The sequence below is a fragment of the Melanotaenia boesemani genome, chromosome 15 (assembly GCF_017639745.1).
Source record: "Melanotaenia boesemani isolate fMelBoe1 chromosome 15, fMelBoe1.pri, whole genome shotgun sequence".
NCBI lineage: Eukaryota > Metazoa > Chordata > Actinopteri > Atheriniformes > Melanotaeniidae > Melanotaenia > Melanotaenia boesemani.
Genome location: NC_055696.1, coordinates 8,246,647 through 8,266,539, shown reverse-complemented (window position 1 = coordinate 8,266,539; position 19,893 = coordinate 8,246,647). Strand labels below are relative to the sequence as shown.

Genomic DNA, 19,893 nt, shown 5'->3' with positions numbered 1-19,893 from the left:
TTTTAAACACTTCTAGATGTCAAGTCTAGTTTCTTTCAGCTGAGACAACTGTCTAAAGTTAAACCATTTCTTTCTCAGCATTATCTCGAGATTTAAATCCATGCTTTTATTTTTAATCGCTTAGACTGTTGCAGCGCACTTTACGTTGGGCTCAGTCAGACCTCCCTCCATCGGCTGCAACTAAAAAGCAAGAGCACATTACTCCAATCTTGGCTTCCCTTCAATGGCTACCCGTTCATTTTAGAGTTGATTTTAAATTGTATTTGTTTTTATGTGCCTCCACAGTCTGTCAGACCCTCTCCAACCATACACACCGTCACGTTCCCTTAGATCAGCATACTGGTCATTTTTAACCGTCCCTTCAACCAAGAGGAAACTTAGAGGTGACTTAGAACATTTTCTGTAGCTGGACCGATAGTATGGAATCAGTTGTCACCACATATTTAGGAGGTCTCTTCACTTAGTGTTTTTAAATCATTGCTTAAAACACTTTTTTTTCTTTGGCTTTTAACACTTGTTGAGATATTGGTGTGATTTTCTTTTTATACTTATTTTAACTGTTTTATTGGCTGACCATGTGTTTTTATGCTTTTTACTGTCTTTATTGCTTTTATTTTGGTGTAAAGCACTTTGGTCAACTGTGTTGTTATTAAAATGCTATATAAATAAAGTGGAGGTGGAGTTGGAGTAAATCACCTTCACTTTTCAAACCCCAAAAGCAATGTCTATCTTTTAAGTACCATCTACCGTCACTGGTACACCTTTTCCCTCTTGCTGAAGCCTGCAGGAGTGGCCTCTATTAATATCATGTGTAACTCCAGAGGATTTAGAAATCTGTTAATTTGATTGTAAGTTTCCAGATGTATCCAAGCTTTTTTTTTTAATTTCATATTTATTAGTTACTTTTGTCTTCCATACTTCTAGTTTTTAGAAAAGATTTATATTCTTTCCCTAATCTTTAACTTGTCATTGTTTATCACGTGGAAGGTCTGCAGAGTTTTAGAGTTAATATTTGGATTTTGTCTGAACATGCTAAGTGCACTGTGAGATCTTTACAAACATAGGTGTGTTCCTTTTAGAGTTGTACCCTGTTAATTCAGCTTAAATAAAAGTTCTAGGCACCCGACAAGGACCTCAGCGGACGGTTTAAATGCTTTTCTAAGTGAAAGGTTAATGTTTTTACTTTTAATAGACATGCACAAAAATGCATTTGTTTTATTTATGGATAAACAGATATTTTGGCAGATTTTTCTTTTTTTAGGGGAGGAACAAAGTAAACAAAGGATTGGTCTGATACCTTTGTGGAACATTTTACTCTGGAAATTGCAATGTTGCCTCACATTGTTGTCTATAATTAGTGTTTTTTTTTTTTTTAACTGTCATACATGAGCCTCCTTTTAGCCAGAATGTTATATTAGTTGTCCAATTCAAAGGCATCTGGAAAGGTGTGATGAGTTTCTTCTTTTTATAAAATGCAGTTTGATAAAAATGATAAATGATAAAAAGTCTTGAATAAAAAAGACACGTAGTCTGTATCTCCTTTTACTGTCATTGGGGTAAGGATGTTTTCAATATTTCCACTAACTAACTTGAAGTGACTTAACTTACTGCTTTCTTTATGTTTTCTGTCTCAGACTCACCCCAAAGCCTTCACTACTGAGGCTTAAAGTAACTGCTCAGATTGTAACTGATATCAATAGTGGATCTCAAGCATTGTGTTGGCTTGGAGTGATTGCTGGCCTCAAAATCTGAAAACAAAAGCTTTCCTTTGCCCCATAGCCATACCTGCCAAGGTAATAGAGATTGTTCTTTAGCTGACATGGTATCAATGTGCCATCAGGCTGCTAGGTTAATTGAAACAGCCATATTTTAATTAAGCATATGCTCAAGTACAGGTCTCTTGTGATTGCAGCAAAAATTAAAGGGATTTGGCTTAATCTATAATTTATCACTTCAGACCCAGCGTGTGGTTCCATGTTTTGAACTAGAGCAGTTTTAATATGAAAGACTTGAAATGGGTGTCCTTTAACAATTTGATTTAACCTAATTTATGGCTCCTGACATAGTGGCGTGTCCTCTAGAAGGCAGGTATTGTAAACATGATGCATTGCTTAGTGTGAGTTTTTTTTTTTTTGTCAGACTTCTAGTTAATAAAATTAAAACATACTTTATTTATCCCAGATGGAAATTACAGTGTTGTAAGTTTTTTTCTTTTTATAAAAAATATAATCATCATAATAATAATAATTATAACAATAACAACAATATTAATTATAATAATGAGAAGAAGAAATTTCTTTGTTCCGGAGAGCAATGGCTGCTGGCAGGGATGATCTCTGGTATCTTTTTGTATTGCATTGGAGTTGACAAAGTCTCACACTGAACACTACCCCAACAGATGGCTGCAAAGCTCGTTGCACTTTCCACAACAGACTTATAGACGAAATGCAACATCTTGGTGCAGATATTGCATGATATCAGTTTCCTTAAGAAGTACAATCTACTTCTACTTGTTCTGTTTTGCATTTCCAGTCTCATCTGTTGTCTTGCTGAACTTCAAGGTACTCCTGTTCCTCCTGAAGTCCATCATCTCTTGTTTTGTTTGTATTCAAGATAAGGTGATTGTTAGTGTTGTTGTTATCATCTCACAAATTGATTGATCAGCTCTCTGTACTTCGCTTCTTGACCATCATTGATGTGCTCCACAACTGCAGAGTCATCAGAGTATTTCTGCAGAAGACTCAGTTGTATTGAAAGTCTGAAGTGTACAGAGAAATGGTGAGAGAACATCCCTCTGTGCTCCAGTGCTGTTGACCACCATCTCAAACACACAAGCTTTCAGTTGACTACCTAACAAACCACAGTTTGTGCACTTGGAATTTATGGAACTTTATACAAAACAGAGCAGCTGAATTGTCTTAAAAGCACTTGATAAATCAAAGAACCTGATCCTCAAAGTGCTGCCTGATTGGTCCAGATGAGTGGGCTTTATGAAACAGGTAGATGATGGCGTCTTCAACCACAAGCTCATTACGATAAGCAAACTGTAAGGGCCCTGAAAGGCGTATTGAGGTGAGCCAGTAATAGTCTCAAAGACTTTAATGATGTGAGATGTTAGGGCAGCTGGGCTGTCGCCATTTGGTTCAGATATTTGGGATTTTTTCAGCACTGGAACAAGACGGGATGTTTTCCACAGCACAGGGAATCTCTCCTGACTCAGGCTGGTGTTGAAAAGGTGCTGAAGAATTCAGCATAGTTGTTCTGATGATGAGGGAGATGAGGGTGTGTCAAAGTCCATGAGTGAGCTGCAGGGTGACAGTGGAGGTGTGACAGGAAAGCTATGAGGTCATGTGGGGTGTGTGGAGGTGGGGTGGGGGAGAGGGGGTAAACCTTGTTCAGAAGTGAACCTATTGAATAACATGTTCAGCTCATTAGCTCTGCCCAGACCTCTATCACTCTGATCCCTATTTTGTTAAGTTTGAACATGGTGAAGATTATGAGTTATGATGTGTCACTAAACTCATGAAGGCATAGTAAAGAAAAATAAGTATAAATAAATAAGTAGCTTATACTGGCTTAAAGGTTGACACATTCTGTTAAAGTTTCTAACTATTTATGTATTTGTTAGTATTAAGCTGTGCTATTTTTGATAATTAACTTCAGGCTCTCCTTGGTTTCTAATGCAACTGGAAGTACAGTGTCTTTTCTCTTCAAGAAAAGATAAACATTTACGTTGGATGCTGTAGCTTTTGTCTTCTTTGTTTCGTTCCGGCAGCCACCAACACTCCTTTATGGTTTGGACAACCCACTCTCTCCTGACTGCCAGTCCGACTTACCACCTGACAGGGTAAATGTACAAGTACATTGCCTGTGCTCTGTGTAAGTGTGATTGTGAATGCTGTTAAAGCCATCAGTGTTTAGTGCTAATGGTGTTCACAAACTCCCAGTAGAAATAGTTCATTGTCATCTCCTTGTTTTTTTTTTGTTTGTTTTTTTTTTTTTAAGAAAGAAAGTGACTTTATTAGTAATCCCATCCTGTCCTCATTTAAAAAAATGTTATATAAGTGTTGATTATGAAGGTTTGTTCGTAACAGAACTTAACCACTTGTTGTCAAATCTTATAGCTCTACCTGGTTTTCTTTACCTTTTGTGGTGGTAGAATCTCCTCTTTTGTGCTTATTTTGTCTTTGCTCAAAATCCTTTGGTCTTCCTAACCGTTCTTTAGTCCAGCATGCAAATGGAATGAGAGGTAGATTCAACTAGATCATGGCTACTCAATTCGGTCCTATGAGGGCCGCAATCCAGCAGATTTTCCATGTATCCCTGCACCAACACACCTGAGTTAAATTAGGTGGCTCTAACAGCCAATCAGGTTCTACACAATGACTCATTAATTTGACTCAGGTGTGTTGGTACAGGGATACGTGGAAAACCTGCTGGATTGCAGCCCTCATAGGACCGAATTGAGTAGCCCTGAACTAGATCTTTTCCTAATGTTTGTCCATCAGAAACCCTCAATGTCTTTGACCTAATGCTTGAAGTCTTGAAGAATAACTGCTGTCAACATCAAGTTTGTGTTGTGTTCAAGTACAAAGATGAGAAGCAGAAACTTTTGGTTCAGTCTTACTTAGCTGGAGATAACTTCAGTGTATTGGAGCTCCTAAGTTTAAAGGAAAATTAATGAAGAGGAACATTTCCACAGTTTCTGGTTATCTAACATTTATTGTACTTGCATTTAAATAGAATAAACTTCTCTCTTTTTCTTTTTTTTACCAAGAAAAGTAGTTGATGTTTCTGTGTTTTCTTTCCAACTGACATAACTTTCCCCTTTTTTGTCAAATTAAATCATTACAACAGAGTGACTGCTACAGTTTGCTGTTAGAGGGTATTAAATTGGAAAAGAGTTGAGACCAAAAAGATGTTGCACCGACGCACTTGTTTGGAAGTGTGTCAAGTTGAAAATAATCTACATTTATTAAAGCTTCTTTATATTAGCAATATTCTTTACTTCAATGTATTTAGTTATGACCTGCGGCGCTTGAAAGACAAGTTAGATGTACACCACATACCATGTTTGTATTGCTCTTCTGTCAAAGTGAAATAGATTAGAAAGACGGATCACATTCTGCTACATTAATAAATAAACTAAAGAAGGGAATTGTTGCATTGACTGTAGCTTGCCTGATGCTTTGCAGCTAAAATCTGCTTTATTAAAAAAAATATGTTGAATAATATCCCTTCAAAGGATAGGGCATAAAACTGTTTCATACAAATTGTAAAACGACTCTAAAATCAAATGTTCAGCCACGGTAGAACTTCAGATTACTTCATTATATAAACAGTCCATCCAAAAACCATTAGTCCTCTACATCTGAAGAGCACTGCCTGCTCATAAGACACAAATTTACTGCTGTGCTGAGCCAGACATTTTAGTAAAAGAATATTTTATCAAAACCAGGCCAGTCTTCACATGAAAATGAACACTTTTTAAGCCCCCAGTGGCACATTCATTGAGTGTGCGGTCGTCTATGTGTTCCACAGGGAATAGTTGTAATAGTTGAAGCCTAGTTTTCATTCAGTATTCATTGACATTCTGCCCAGATCACCTCTTCCGAAGAAGTGGTTTAAGACACTTTGCACAGAAGAACACCACCATGATCACTCACTAGTCATTGCTTTTGGTATTACATTTGTTTCATCTTACTAAAAGAAATGGCTTTCCTATCCTAATCACACTCCACTTAAACTACTGCAAGAGATGAGGCGTTTCAGATTCTTTTAACAAATTATACTCTCTACACCAAGGTCAGCTGTTTCTGTTTCACAGATGAGACAATTTTGTTTTAAAGGAGGTGCATCTAATTTAAAGTAGTCCACAAGGCTTTCTTGTTAAAACTGGTAGATATAGTTAAATACAAAATTATAAAGGTTCAGCTGATTTTTGTGGACCCACAGCTTAGTTATCTTATACTCTAAACGAGTTTCATTTTTGCAATGTCAGTTTTGTCTGCACAAAATGTACATTTTTAAACTGTATTTCTCTTGGGGCACAGAGTAACACTTGGCATCTCTGCACCTTCATTCTCTGTGGAGCAATTAAAGAGATTGCAGTGTATTACATCATATGTTGAGGTCCTAGTTGTATCAGTTTTTATCCATTTACAAGTTTTCGCTATACTGTCATAGAGTATATGAATATATGATTTAGATGAAGATGATAAAGGTTCAGTGTGCCTTTTTAATAACTGAAAACTGGTTTAAAAAAAAAACTTTTCCAGTTTTGCTACAAAGCACAGTGTCTGGATTGCAAAGTAATTACTCACTCTGGATGAAGATCTTTTGTCAGCTTCACTTATCATTAGCTCTTATCCATCTCTCTGCATCTCCCAAGATCTCAAAACTTACTCATTACAGTCCATGTAATTTAGTTTAAGTCATGCAAATTCTACAAATGAGTGATCTTTTCATTTCTTTCTGAGGCTCATTTTATAGATTTTTTATTTTGTCGTTTCAAACACAAAGCCTCCACACTCATTAGTGACCTGCTTCGGTCAGAGGTGTGAAAAAGCACCTTGTGTTTATCAATACACATCTCTGAAGCTCCATTTCGCCAGAGGATATTCCCTCTTTTCTTCATTTTTGTTTCTTCAATGACGCTAAAGGGTTCTGCTTCATGGCTGTTTCGTTCAGTTGTGATCTGTTGGCTGCTAAGGTTATATTAAATAAGTTGGATCACTCACACATAAACCATTCATTGTTCCCTTGTGTGCCATTGATAGAGACATTGTCATCCGAGAGGAAATCACTACCATCATGATAGAAATATTTTAGAACAGAGAGGTGAACAGGCAGGACAGTTTTGTATCGATTTGAAGGGACCTTGCCCTCTGAGGGGACTTAAATTCAAACTATGGCAGCAGAGTAGTAAGGGGGGGATTTGTTCATCAATTATTAGGAAGAATTTTGAGTTCAGTGTCTCGCCACGGGGCATTTTAATAAGTTCATATGGAGTCCTGAAAATTGGATCTAATAATTTTGAATTTCAGAACTGTCTTGACCTCACCATCGTGTCTCATTTTGGCCGAAACTGTGAATCTGCAGACCTGCAGATCAAGATGTAATGATCCTGCTGGTGTCGTGACTGAAGTGTTTTCAGATTATTCATCCAGCACATGTGCTGCCTGTCATTTCTGTCAATACAACTAAGTTGGATCATAAAGGCCACAGATATGATGTTAACAGGGGGGGGGACAAGTGTTCTGAACAGACACTTTGTATTTCTGCTGCTTGCTCTTTAGTTTGTATGTATAAGTGGGGTATATCAAGATTTGTGACATTGAAACTCAACTTCCAAGTAATTATATAACTGAGTCATTCTCTTTACTCATATTTCAACTGGCTACTTAATCTTTATCTCAGACATTGTCTCAAATTGTATGTGCATTTCTTAAATGTGTGACCTTTGGTTGTGTTGAATGTCCAAAGGCGTTTTGGGAAGGTTGGAAAATATCATTTTTGCTTCCCTAGCCACAATTTTTAGTCTTGACCTCCAACTTTCAGGAAACAGACAGTAACCATCCCCGAAATGTTCCCATGTACTTTCACTTTGAAAACTTATTTGTCCTACTTTCTGTAAGCTAAAATTAGAAGGAAACGCAAGTGCTTGTGACCCTTTTTAAAGTAAAAACGTATGTCCTTTTTCTCTCTCTCCCCCCCCTTCTAACAGATCCCTCGTGGAGGACGACGACGCTCACATGAAAGTCGCTCTGGGCTATGGTGATATGGGCATCTCTGCTCATCTTCAGGCATCAAAGACTGGAAACACTCGATTTTTCACAAGCAACACACACAGCTCAGTGGTTCTTCAGGTGAGAGTCCAGATAAATGGCAGCAGTGCCTTATGACAAAGTAAGTGCTCACATCCCCCCCAGTGTCTTTAGAAATCCTCTGAGGAAGCCACAGAGCTTTATTTAAGATCTTTGTTTGCAAGCTGCCATGACATTGACCAAGAATTCTAAGCATCAAAACAGAAATCAAATCAAGCCCTATGCTCATTGCCTTAGAATCAAGATATTGTCCTTATTGAATTTCTTTGCTGTTTGACACACACACACACACACTTGGAGTAAAATCGTAACAGCATCAGAGAGCCTATAGCATGAATTATTGGGTACAATTTCTAATATGTTGGTTAATATTTTATTAGTTAAGTAAAAGCATTTGGGATTTGGTGCCTGTGTAATTTGACTTAAGGAATGAGCACAGCCTGAATGCTATAATGTACTGATGTAATAGTACTCAAAGTTACCACTTCTTCTTTCTCAGTAAGAGGTTTTCTAGCTGTTTGCACATTTTTATTTTTATTCATTAAGTCTTCTGCACTCAGGAATAGGCACAAAACTTTAAAATCATTGCTTAAGCTTGACACCACTGATTTGTGGAAAGTGAGGATCCTCCTAAAAATGTAGCAGAGGGTCTTGGCATTGCACTGTTTGCTGCAACGGCAGTGGTTGTCCTTGGTCACCAGCTCTCATTGAAAATGAGCAGCCGATGACTGCATTTGCTGCTCATTAATCTTTTTGCTGCCACAGCACAGTGAGGGAATGATAATGATTTTTCTAGCCTAGCTGATCTTACATCATGACAGTAGAATCTGTTAGGCTCAGCTAGGTGGTGTATTTGCAAGGAAAACACGCCCCTTTTGTTATGTCAGTTCGAGTTGCTATTAGTAGTGTTGTGTTGGGTTTTTGGCTTGTGGGCTATTTATACTACTTGCATAACCATTATTTCATAAAATATGATAGGAAGTACAATCAGGGTACATAAGTGGATGCAATATCAACAGCCTCCCCAACAAGACTAAAAACCGTATTAGTCTGTGATCTCACAATTAGAAATGCTGTGCAGTTCTCCAGCTGAGTTACACCCAGCTATGTTTTTATGCCTACAGAGGGGCAAAATAGCAGTTTAAGTAACTGTTGTTTCAATAGAAAACCAGTTGCATGCAAGAAACACACAGGTACCAATCAGGCAGACAGCTCGAGTACCTAAGAGCACTGTCACATATCTGTTAGGCTCCATGAGGCCATGTCTCACAGGCAGTTTATCCTCACTTCATTTCTCAAGAGCTTTTTTTAATCACTCTAAGTCTGGTTTTGTTTGAGCTAGGGTGCCCCACTACATAGTTCACATCCCTACAGCTAAAGTCAAAACTCATAACTTCAACTGTTCTTTTCCATTTTTTTTTAATTCAGGGATTTGACCAGCTGAGGATAGAAGGTTTACTATGTGACGTCACACTGGTAGCGGGGGATGGTGATGAAGCTTTCCCAGTGCACCGTGCAATGATGGCGTCCTCCTCAGACTACTTTAAAGCCATGTTCACAGGTGAGTCTATAAAACTTCTCTCTGGCCAGGGCAACTGCTTATCAAGGGGATTGTCAGGGTACTGGCATGAATTGATCATGCACTCTGTTTATCAGTTATTTATCAATGTATTACTTGTGATGTATGACCCTGTGTAACCATCATTTTGTTATCCTTTTATTTGTTTTTTTATATGCAGGTGGAATGAAAGAACAAGATTTAATGTGCATCAAGCTTCATGGAGTAAACCGAATAGGCCTGAAGAAGATAATTGACTTTATCTACACAGCAAAGTTGTCACTTAACATGGAAAATCTGCAAGACACACTTGAGGCAGCCAGTTTCTTACAAATCCTTCCTGTGCTGGACTTTTGCAAGGTCTTTCTCATTTCAGGGGTAAGCATGCAAATGCACAAGACTCAGCTGGACATAAAAATGCAGTGCACAGCTCCACTGTACTCTTCAAAAGACTAATGTCAGTTCAGGATTATTTATCAAGGACTTAAAAGAATAAATAAATCAGTTATTGTCAAAAATAACTGGATATAGGAATTAGAAAGAAAAGAAACAAAAAACAACAAAACAGACAGTAGAAATTTATAAATGGCTAAATCTAGTTAGCTCAGATAATTCAAAGTTAATCGTCTATTTAAGTTGATTTCAAGTGGAATACCGTTTATTCTGAGGCTAATTGAGTCCAAATTGAGCACTTAATGGAAGCAGGCAAACATAAAACGTTTAGCTTTCTCTCACACACTATTTATGTGCTTTTTTTCTAAGCTCACATTGATCCCTTAAAATCTAACTTATCATATTTGTGGAAATTAAAAGATTTTTTTGTGCACAACCTTCTAAACTTTATGTAAATGTCTCTAACTGCAACATCTCTCTATGGTAATTGAATATGCTTCTGTTTGAACTAAACTCTAACAGAAATTGAAAAGACCCCATTATCAGCTTTCGCCCAAGAACCAGGATTTTTTTTAAAAACATATTTCTTTTGCAGGTTTCTCTCGACAACTGCGTGGAAGTGGGGCGTATTGCTAACACATACAACCTCACAGAGGTCGACAAATATGTCAACAACTTTATCCTGAAGAATTTCCCCTCTTTGCTGGGCACGGGAGAATTTGTCAAGCTCCCATTCGAACGGTTGGCTTTTGTACTGTCCAGTAACAGCTTGAAACACTGCACTGAGTTGGACCTGTTCAAGGCTGCTTGCCGCTGGCTACGTTATGAAGACAGTCGTATGGACTATGCCCCAAAGCTCATGAAGAATATCCGCTTTCCCCTCATGAACCCGCAGGAACTCATCAATCACGTGCAAACAGTGGACTTTATGCGCACGGACAACACCTGTGTCAACCTTCTCCTGGAAGCTAGCAATTACCAAATGATGCCCTACATGCAGCCAGTTATGCAGTCAGAACGGACAGCCATCCGCTCAGATAGTGCCCACCTGGTCACTCTGGGTGGTGTTCTGCGTCAGCAGCTAGTTGTGAGTAAAGAGCTGCGTCTCTTTGATGAAAAGGCTCATGAGTGGAAGGCGCTGGCGCCCATGGATGCACCTCGCTACCAACACGGCATCGCAGTCATCGGCAACTTCCTTTATGTTGTGGGTGGCCAAAGCAACTATGACACCAAAGGCAAAACAGCAGTGGACACAGTGTTCCGGTACGACCCTCGCTACAACAAATGGATGCAGGTGGCATGCCTTAATGAGAAGCGCACCTTCTTCCACCTCAGCGCACTAAAGGGACATCTCTATGCTGTCGGTGGAAGGAATGCTGCTGGAGAGCTTGGTAGGTTTATGTCCTCCACTTTGTTTTCTTTGCTTAAAATCAACAACAGAAGCCTTTAATATTCATATTTTACCCATTTAAAATCAAGGAGTAAACGGGACTGTGAGCAGTTTAATAAGGGAGTGTGCATGCTGATAGCCTACACATCATTTACTGCTTCAATGTGCTGCATGCACAATCTGTTATTGAATTAAATTTAGAGGATAACCACATTATCACAAACATGCTTCCAATTTGGTGTAATCTATTACAGAAACATTTCAACACATGCAAAATTAATTTCAGCCGTGACTGTCTCAGGAGTGTAATTTGACATTGCTGGCTGTGCTAGAGCAAATAACATTGAGTTGTAGGTCCTAGTACACACCTGGAGCTGGATCGGGAGAGTGCACGGACAGACTGAAGCACTGCAAGTGAAAGCTTGTTTTCAGTTTTAAGTTTTTATAAAGGTGTCAGATCATGTCACCCAGATTCAGTGATCTCATACTTTTTATAGCTAAAATCTTGTTCATCTACTTCTGAATTCATAATTTATCCCTTTAGTAAAACACAGATGTATTTATATATTTATATGTATACTTTGTAGTTAGACTAGTGATGCCCAGTTACCAGTGTGGAATTTCTGCACCCATAACTGTAGACCACAGAGAGGTGCCACCCAGTACTTAAATTCAACCATAAAACTTGAACAGACAGGAAAAAAGAAGCTGTCTTCTCTTCTGGGTTATAATTACTCTAAAGGACACAGCCCCAGTTCTTCGCCTGTCTACACAACTGCCTTCTTCAGCGTTACGTTCCACTGCCTTTTCACTGAATGTGGTTCAGTTCTCGTGTATTTCTGGATGTGCCCTGCCCCTCCATCATGTTTGTTTACTCTAGATGGGTCATACGGGTGTGGTTTTATTGTTGCGCCTGAAATCCCCAGATTTGAGAAGAAAAGCTTAACTACATCAAGACGCATATTTATAATGGAAAGCGTCTTTACGAGCTCACATTGCATCTTTTCAGCTACGTAATCTCTGTTCCCCTTTTGGCTCATTAAGCTGTTCAAAATGATAAAACAAAGATGCACAGGAGAAAAAAAAACTGTTGATTAAAAAGCTTAATTTTTTTTTCTTTAGCTTTAGTCGTTTATCACTGGTAAACAATATGTAATATGCAGTAGAATCCTCTATCATCTTTTATTTCTCAAATCATAACTTTAACCACAGTTTCAAAATGCTCTATCTCATTCATTTAGATCACCTGGCATGCCTCATTGTCTTTGAGCGATCTTAATTGTTTCCTTTTACAACTGTCTGCTTTGTATGAAAACAAGATATTTCGTGCATTAGCTCATAACCTGCTTGTGTTATCTGAAAGTAAAGTGCTTTTAATCCTGTTAATTATCGGTTGCATGCACCACAATGTTCCAGTTAAAATGCACAATTGTGCCTCTCCTTCCATCGAACCACTGTGTTTGAAGTCTTTTCTTTGAGATGAAGAGCTACTGATGTCTCTGTCCAGCTTGTTTTGAGCCCAATCACATCTTTATTCAAAGCCTACAATGAGCTTGTGTACCCTGACAGCTCATTATGGGGGTCTCTTAGTCACCAATCACCCATCTGTGATCATCCCTCATGAATCACAGGGTCCCTGTTCTTGGTTATTTCAGATTTTTGCGAAACCGTCCTTGGGCACCTAAAGAGATAAAGGATCTAACAATCTCCCTTTTCCTGTGCAGTCACTGTATCCAGCACTGGTGGGGTTTTGTGGATGTGTACTCTGTATTTAAATCTCTGTTTTAGCTCCCACGCTGAGACCCTCCAAGGCCTCATTTGCTGCTGTTTGTCCTCCTTAGTTGTCTTGACCTACTTTCTACTAATACAGTCTTTTTTTTTCTTTATCTTTTTCTTCAAGCTACTGTGGAGTGTTACAACCCAAGGACAAATGAATGGACATATGTCGCCAAAATGAATGAGCCACATTATGGGCATGCTGGGACGGTGTACGGTGGTTATATGTATATTTCAGGTAAGTGGCTCGAGGGAGTCTTAATGGGTTTTTAATACACTGAAGTAAAAGGGATGTTTTATGTTTTGTGAATACATAGCAGGTTTTAAAGTTGATGGCATAACTTGAAGTTGAAATAGAATTAATTATCCTCCTGGAGAGCAGCAGTTAGGGTTAAACTATAACATAAAATTCATACGAAGACATTTTTGTATTGCATGTGTTATGACTGGATATGCGGAGTACATTCCAGTTTTCAGTAAGGCTAGGGTCCTTACATCCTGCTAGCAGTAGGTGTTTATATCTGCTGAATTTGCTACAATATATAGAAAGAGTGCCCTTTACTCTTACACTTTGGCAAATCACTCCTCACACTCCTCATTCTTCTGTACTGAATATGCTTTTGAAGTATTTGAGGGTCCAATGCTTTGGGACATGCAGTAAGACACCAGCTTGTACCTTTGGGCAGTCACTACTTGTTCTTGAGGCGTCGCATCAGCACTTGTTCACTTCCTACGATTGAAAACAAATCCTGCGGTATGGAGATGAGCTCTAGTTTCTCACTGTGACTAATCCAGAGCGATGCTACAAAAGAGGGGAAGGTTGGTGGTGGGGGGGGGGGGAATTTGGAAGGATTGAGCAAAGTAGAGGGCTGAAGCCTGTGTAGGAGGTGTAGCGCAGAACAGACACTTTTAATCCCTTCTGGCCATGGGCACAATCATCCTTCTGCAGCACATGGACAATAAACAGTGTTGCTCAAAAACACTAAAAAATAAGATTCTCCGTCAGAGGAGAGAGGAAGCAAGAAAGATAGCTTATTGTCACTTGTAACTCTGAATGTCAGAACTGTGTGACAGTTTTTTTTTATACAACTGGGTTATCTCTAAACACATGAAGGATCTTTAATAACAAAACAATGGTGCACTTTTTGTATACAGATCGCATTTTAAATCACACTGTGAAATTGATCCAGTTTAGAAATGAATAAAGAGGTCATACTCATCACATTCACTTACAACCCAGATTGTTGTAAGTTACGACAGAAAATAAAGGCTGAACACAAAGCTTTACAAATATAATATGGTTTCTTATTTAAAACAAACTAATCTATGGTAACTATCGAAATGAAAAGCAGCCAACAGCATGAGAGGAGATCTGTCTGTACACCACATCAGGCGCAGCCGAAGAAGCCAATAAGAACGGTTAATCCCAGCTACATCCCACAGATACAGCGAGGACGCAGAGGAGTAATAACAACAAAATAATATAGTTGTGTATGTTTCCTTTTATAAACTGTCAAATAACTAAGAAATGCAAGCTTTGTAGCACTGGCTATCGTACATTCTGTCCTATTATTTCTCATTTCTACACCACTGTACCAACTTGCTCTGAAAAAGTGGGTACATGTGAGATGCAGTCAAGCTGTAAATAAATATATAATGGCTCAAAATGTCTTAAGAGCAAAGAAAGATGGGAGTTAGTTTAAAAAAAGGGAATTGTTTTGATAATCTGACTTGTTTTACTCTCAACGATGAGATGATTTAACCAATATTAATGTATTGCTAAGGTGTGTAATTTAGGTTAAAATAAAGGGAAACAAAAGTCTCACAAGAAATGATATATTTACTGAGAACGGCCGCTCACACTCACCTTTGTGTCTTCTTATAGACATTATCTCCTTTCCTTTCATTAAAGATGTTCCAGTGTTTCCTTTGCTGAAGCGTACTATTACTTCTTTTTGCACTGTAAGGTTACATTAATGATGTCTGGAACTAACAGGATATTAGTGTTTCAGCTATCAGATTTTCTTTTTTTTTAATTATTATTTAGGTCTTTGCCACAAAAGCTGAATTAGCAGTCCACATAGCACTTAATTTGCTTTTATATTAACTAACTCTGACTTGCTGGAAAAAGGCCAAAAGCTATCTTAACACATCTTTGTCATTATTGTTTATGTAAACAGTTTTAATTAAATTGTACTTTGCATTACAAGAATGTAGGGATATTTGGGACCACACAGACTGACATTTATCAAAGCGGAGATAAAAATATATTTTCACTTATTAACTAAGCTGAAATGATGAATAACATTTTAGTGACAGACTGACCTAAGCTGCCAGGAATCCTCTGTCTGGATATTTTTGCCTGCAGCTGCACTTTGCAGTTTCTTCTATTCATTGCTCATTTTTGATATTTGAATTTCCGTCCTGCTGGAAATAGGGTTATGAGTTTCAGTCATGCAGCGCAATCGCCTGGTATAATGGAGCTTTTTTACAGATGGTTTTGCACCTGTACCATCTAAAAATATCTATGAGGGAAAATAAACTGTTGTTTTTGCAGAGTAGCGCTGGACAAGCAGTTTCTTGAGCACAGAAAACTATCCTATAAGAATCATACAGCTTGTATAAAAACCCAGCTTAGAGATGGCACAGTCAAACAAGCATTACCCATTAAAGGAGTTTTGTTGCTGTGAGACCTCACTGTACTGCTCACAGTCTCAGGGGTTACAGTCTTGCTGTGCAAGGTGACCCATGCTAGAGTGCAGTTCTGTGTCTGTCTGTCACAGCACATCAGGTCAGTTTCTCTGGTTGCGCTGCTGTGCTGTCTGAAGGTATTCTGTCAGCTGGATGAACCTGACTAATGCACTCAGCCCACAGACCATCACAGCTGAAGTGAGGTGGCAGAGTTCAGACACAAGTACTGGACCAGTGGAGAGCCACACTGCCTCTGGCCAGTAGCCTTATCCAAGAAATAAAGACCACTTAAGCAGCCTTATTATTATAACTACTTATACTGAACTTCTGAGCACTTGACAGTTCTGATCATTTCTTCAACGTTGAAATTAATCCATAGAATCTGTAATTGACATAAGAATTCAGACCTTTACTGAGCTGGCAACAATTACAGCTTCTGGCCTTCCTAGGCATGACGCCACATAAGCTTAGCACACCTGGATTTGGGGAACCTTCTGCCCTTGTTCGCTGCAGTTCCACTTGAGCTTTGTTAGTTGGGATTGGATTGGGGCCGTTAGTTAACAGTAATTTTCAGGTTTCTAATTCATGTTCAGCTGGCTTCAAGGTGGCGTTCTGCTTGGCTCTCATGAAGACACTGTTCTGCTGGAAAGTGAACCATCTCAGGTCCTGAGTCTTCTGAGGCAGATTTAATTATGTATATCTCTATACTACTGTCAGCACTACCATTGAAGGACAGCCCACAGCATGATGATGCCACTGTTATGCTTTACTGTTGGTATGTTCTTGAGCATTATGGTTTTGTTTTGAAATTGTGGTGTGTGAAACTTATAGAACTACTTCTGCCTTTTCAGTTTGTGTGTTTGATTTTGGTGTTTTAGAGCTTATGCCAAATCATGTCCACATATTTAAATAATTTTGCACAGGCAGACTGATCAGGTTGTAGAAGCATCACAGAGAAAATCAAGAAAAATTTCATCTGAGATAAATTCAAGTGTCATAGCAAAAAGTTTGAATATCTAATGTTATTTGTAATCACTTTTTTAAATCAATTATCTGTTGTTTAAAAATGATCTGTAGGAGTGTGACGAGTGTGCTTACTGGTATTATTTACTCACATAGATACTGTCCATGTATGTACGTATAGATACTGAAACAAAAATGGCCGTCATCACAGATAAGCAAAAATCCTTATCTGTGCGGTGATGTAAACAGAGCTTTGTGATTTCTCCACCATGGTTTTCCTGTCATGGCCTGCCTCCTGTGCCATCTCCTGAGGCGTCACAGTGTAGTACTTCCAGTAGAAAGGACTCATCTTACACCCAGATTCTGCTGCTGTGGTGGTGCATGTGTGAAAATCAAATCCAAGTCTTTACAGTTGCTTTCATCATCCATGCACAGCTTCCCGTATGTTAATGTCGATCCATATGTTCCCTATAGTAAAACTGATCAATTCTGTAGCTTGGTTGTGTGTCCTTGTGGGATTTAACACCAGAGATGAACACTGATCATTAGTGAGTGATATTTACACAGAATCCTCAACTCCAAACACTTTAGATCATTATTGGATATTTGTAAAGAGTGCTGAGCTTCCTTGTTATGTCTGACCTCCGTGTCTATTCGTCATCATCTCTTTCAATCCTATGTGTGACTGCACTGATTCAACCAGGTCACTGGTCGTACAGAGCGACTGCATTTCTTTTGTATCCACATGGCTACACAGGGAAATGTTTTGAAATGGAAACATATGGGTACTTGTGGAATAAAATACAAACAGTAACAGTATGTCCTGTGCTGTCAGCTGAAGGGCAGAGACTTTCTGCCTTTCTCAAAGACCAGTTTGGTTAAAACCTGTGTGCTCATCGTGCCCCACTAATGGCACTGATTAGACATTGAGACACTGGGTTGCTGATCAGACATCATTGTCTCAGGAAAAGGGCAAAGCTCTTGAACTAAATCGGAGCAGCAGGGCCCCTTGGGAAGAATCACAGGGACCCCACTTTGACTCCAGCACTTGTTCTCTTGTCATGGTTTAAATAAAGACTTGCTCCGTGTAATTTTTTGATAAAGTAAATGAGTTGTTGGACTATCTTTGCATGTGCTTACTTAAAGAGGAGCAAACATCACAGATCTGAGCGGTGGCAGCTGAATACACAGCTTAGGTCTCAACAATGAACCAAGCACACGATCACTGGGCAGCAGCAAAAGAGGGATTCTGCCTGTAAACGACGTGCTCTGCAAATCTTCACTGCATTTGCTCCCAGTCACTTTGCCTCGGGGGGAGGGGTGGGCTGGCTTCCACCCAAATGCATGCTGGGATTGTGTTCCTCTTTATTTTAAGCCTTCCCTGTAGACCTGTCCTGTATATATATATATATATATATATATATATATATATATATATATATATATATATATATATATATATATATTTCTCTTTTTTATTTTTTTTATTTTTTTTATTTTCTCTCTCCCCACCTTTCCTCAGCCTTTTTGTGTCCTGCCGTCTACAGTCTGTTTGTGCATATGCTAACAGAGGCTTTGTAATGATGTTCCGCTTTGTACCGCATGCTCATAATCAGCATTATTTCACTCTGTAGGGACGGAGGCTGAACATCTACTGATGTCAGTCTGGTTTGTATAAAATGGGTCTAATCTGCGTATTGGTGGTTGAATTTGTTTCAGATATGGGGATCATGGAAAATTTGTTTAAAAATGTCAAGCCTTCTGTACATTCTTGTTCCTAATACGGCTACAAAAATAAATGAGACCATTCCAGTGTTATGGCTGCTGCTCTGCATGGCCTAGATAAATGGAAAATGTCCACATGGATGAATGACTTAATGATCTGATAAGTCCACAAAGTGCTTTCCTCCCCCAAACTGATCAATGTTTAGGCTAATTTTCCTGCTCTTCTTTCCTTCTTGCTGCAGGAGGAATCACTCATGACACTTTTCAGAAGGAACTGATGTGCTTTGACCCGGATGCAGATAAATGGACTCAGAAAGCACCTATGACTACAGTCCGTGGCCTTCACTGCATGTGCACAGTGGGCGACCGTCTGTATGTGATTGGGGGAAATCATTTCCGTGGCACCAGCGACTACGACGACGTGCTCAGCTGCGAATATTACTCCCCCGCCCTTGACTTGTGGACACCTATCGCTGCCATGTTGCGAGGTCAGAGCGACGTTGGTGTGGCCGTGTTTGAGAATAAGATCTATGTGGTGGGGGGCTACTCATGGAACAATCGCTGCATGGTGGAAATAGTACAGAAGTATGACCCTGAGAAGGACGAATGGCACAAAGTATTTGACTTGCCCGAGTCGCTGGGTGGAATCAGAGCCTGCACCCTCACAGTTTTTCCCCCTGAGGATATCTCGGGCTCACCTTCCAGAGAGTCACCCCTGTCGGCACCTTGATGAGTAAAGAGGGGGTGGCCCTATTTCGCTTATACCCCCTTAACCCCCAACCCCTACAACCTCCTCAACAGACACACCTTATAGACATTGTTTGCACTTCCTCTTTGGACGTCTGTACTGCATCCCTGAGAAACCCCCCTGTCTCCATCCCTTAAAGCTGTGCAGAAACCCCTCCCTGAGTGATTACACTACATAGCAACATGGTTGGCAACCTAATTACATGTTAATGTTGCATACTTGGTATCTTTTAGCAGGAAATACCTTGACTTGAAACATGACTTTGCAAATCAACTTTTCTACCTGATGTCTACAAAGTTTTCTTATGTCTCGTTTCCTCTGGCGTTTTACCTTGAGATGTTGACTACCATACGACTCTTCTGTCTATGCCAGGTTTAATGCAGGTGACCCCAGAGAGAAGAAGCATAGGGAGCTTCAAAACAGATGGTTTTTAACTCAGGGGTTGGCCCAGGCCCCATCTGCATCTCTCTTGAAGTTTCAGTTCTTTCCTGCTATTGGTATGAAACTGTTAACAAAATGGTGTTTTTTAAATTTAATAAACATGATTTTGAAAGTAATGTACAGTTGTCTTTACTGAGTACAGCAGACTCAGGGCGAGCAGCAAAATCCCTGAAACTGGTAGATGAAATATTTTAATTTAAAGCCTTTAACCCATGAAGAGTCTTACTTGTCTGCTATGGGGGTATTTTTCTGTCTTTAATCAAGAGCATAATTGTTTGCTTTGAGAGCAAGATTTCTGGTTTTCACACTCAAATATCATCTTGCTCTCTCTCAAAACTCTGCTCTCACACTCAGAAAGTCCCCTCATGCTTTCAAATATATC

At 39.2% G+C, this 19,893-nt stretch overlaps 1 protein-coding gene across 2 annotated transcripts in view; it reads left to right on the top strand.

The window, feature by feature from the left end:
* The window catches only part of klhl13 (kelch-like family member 13), a 35,013-nt gene extending 15,386 nt beyond the window's left edge, over positions 1-19,627 (top strand). For both annotated transcript variants that reach the window (XM_042009383.1, XM_042009382.1), the window contains 6 exons: positions 7,727-7,868; positions 9,255-9,387; positions 9,566-9,762; positions 10,373-11,168; positions 13,068-13,181; positions 18,565-19,627. In XM_042009383.1, coding sequence (XP_041865317.1) covers positions 7,727-7,868; positions 9,255-9,387; positions 9,566-9,762; positions 10,373-11,168; positions 13,068-13,181; positions 18,565-19,052 — 1,870 coding nt within the window. In that variant the 3' untranslated portion in view covers positions 19,053-19,627. The remainder of the gene's footprint in view (positions 1-7,726; positions 7,869-9,254; positions 9,388-9,565; positions 9,763-10,372; positions 11,169-13,067; positions 13,182-18,564) is intronic.
* Positions 19,628-19,893: the final 266 nt, after the last annotated feature.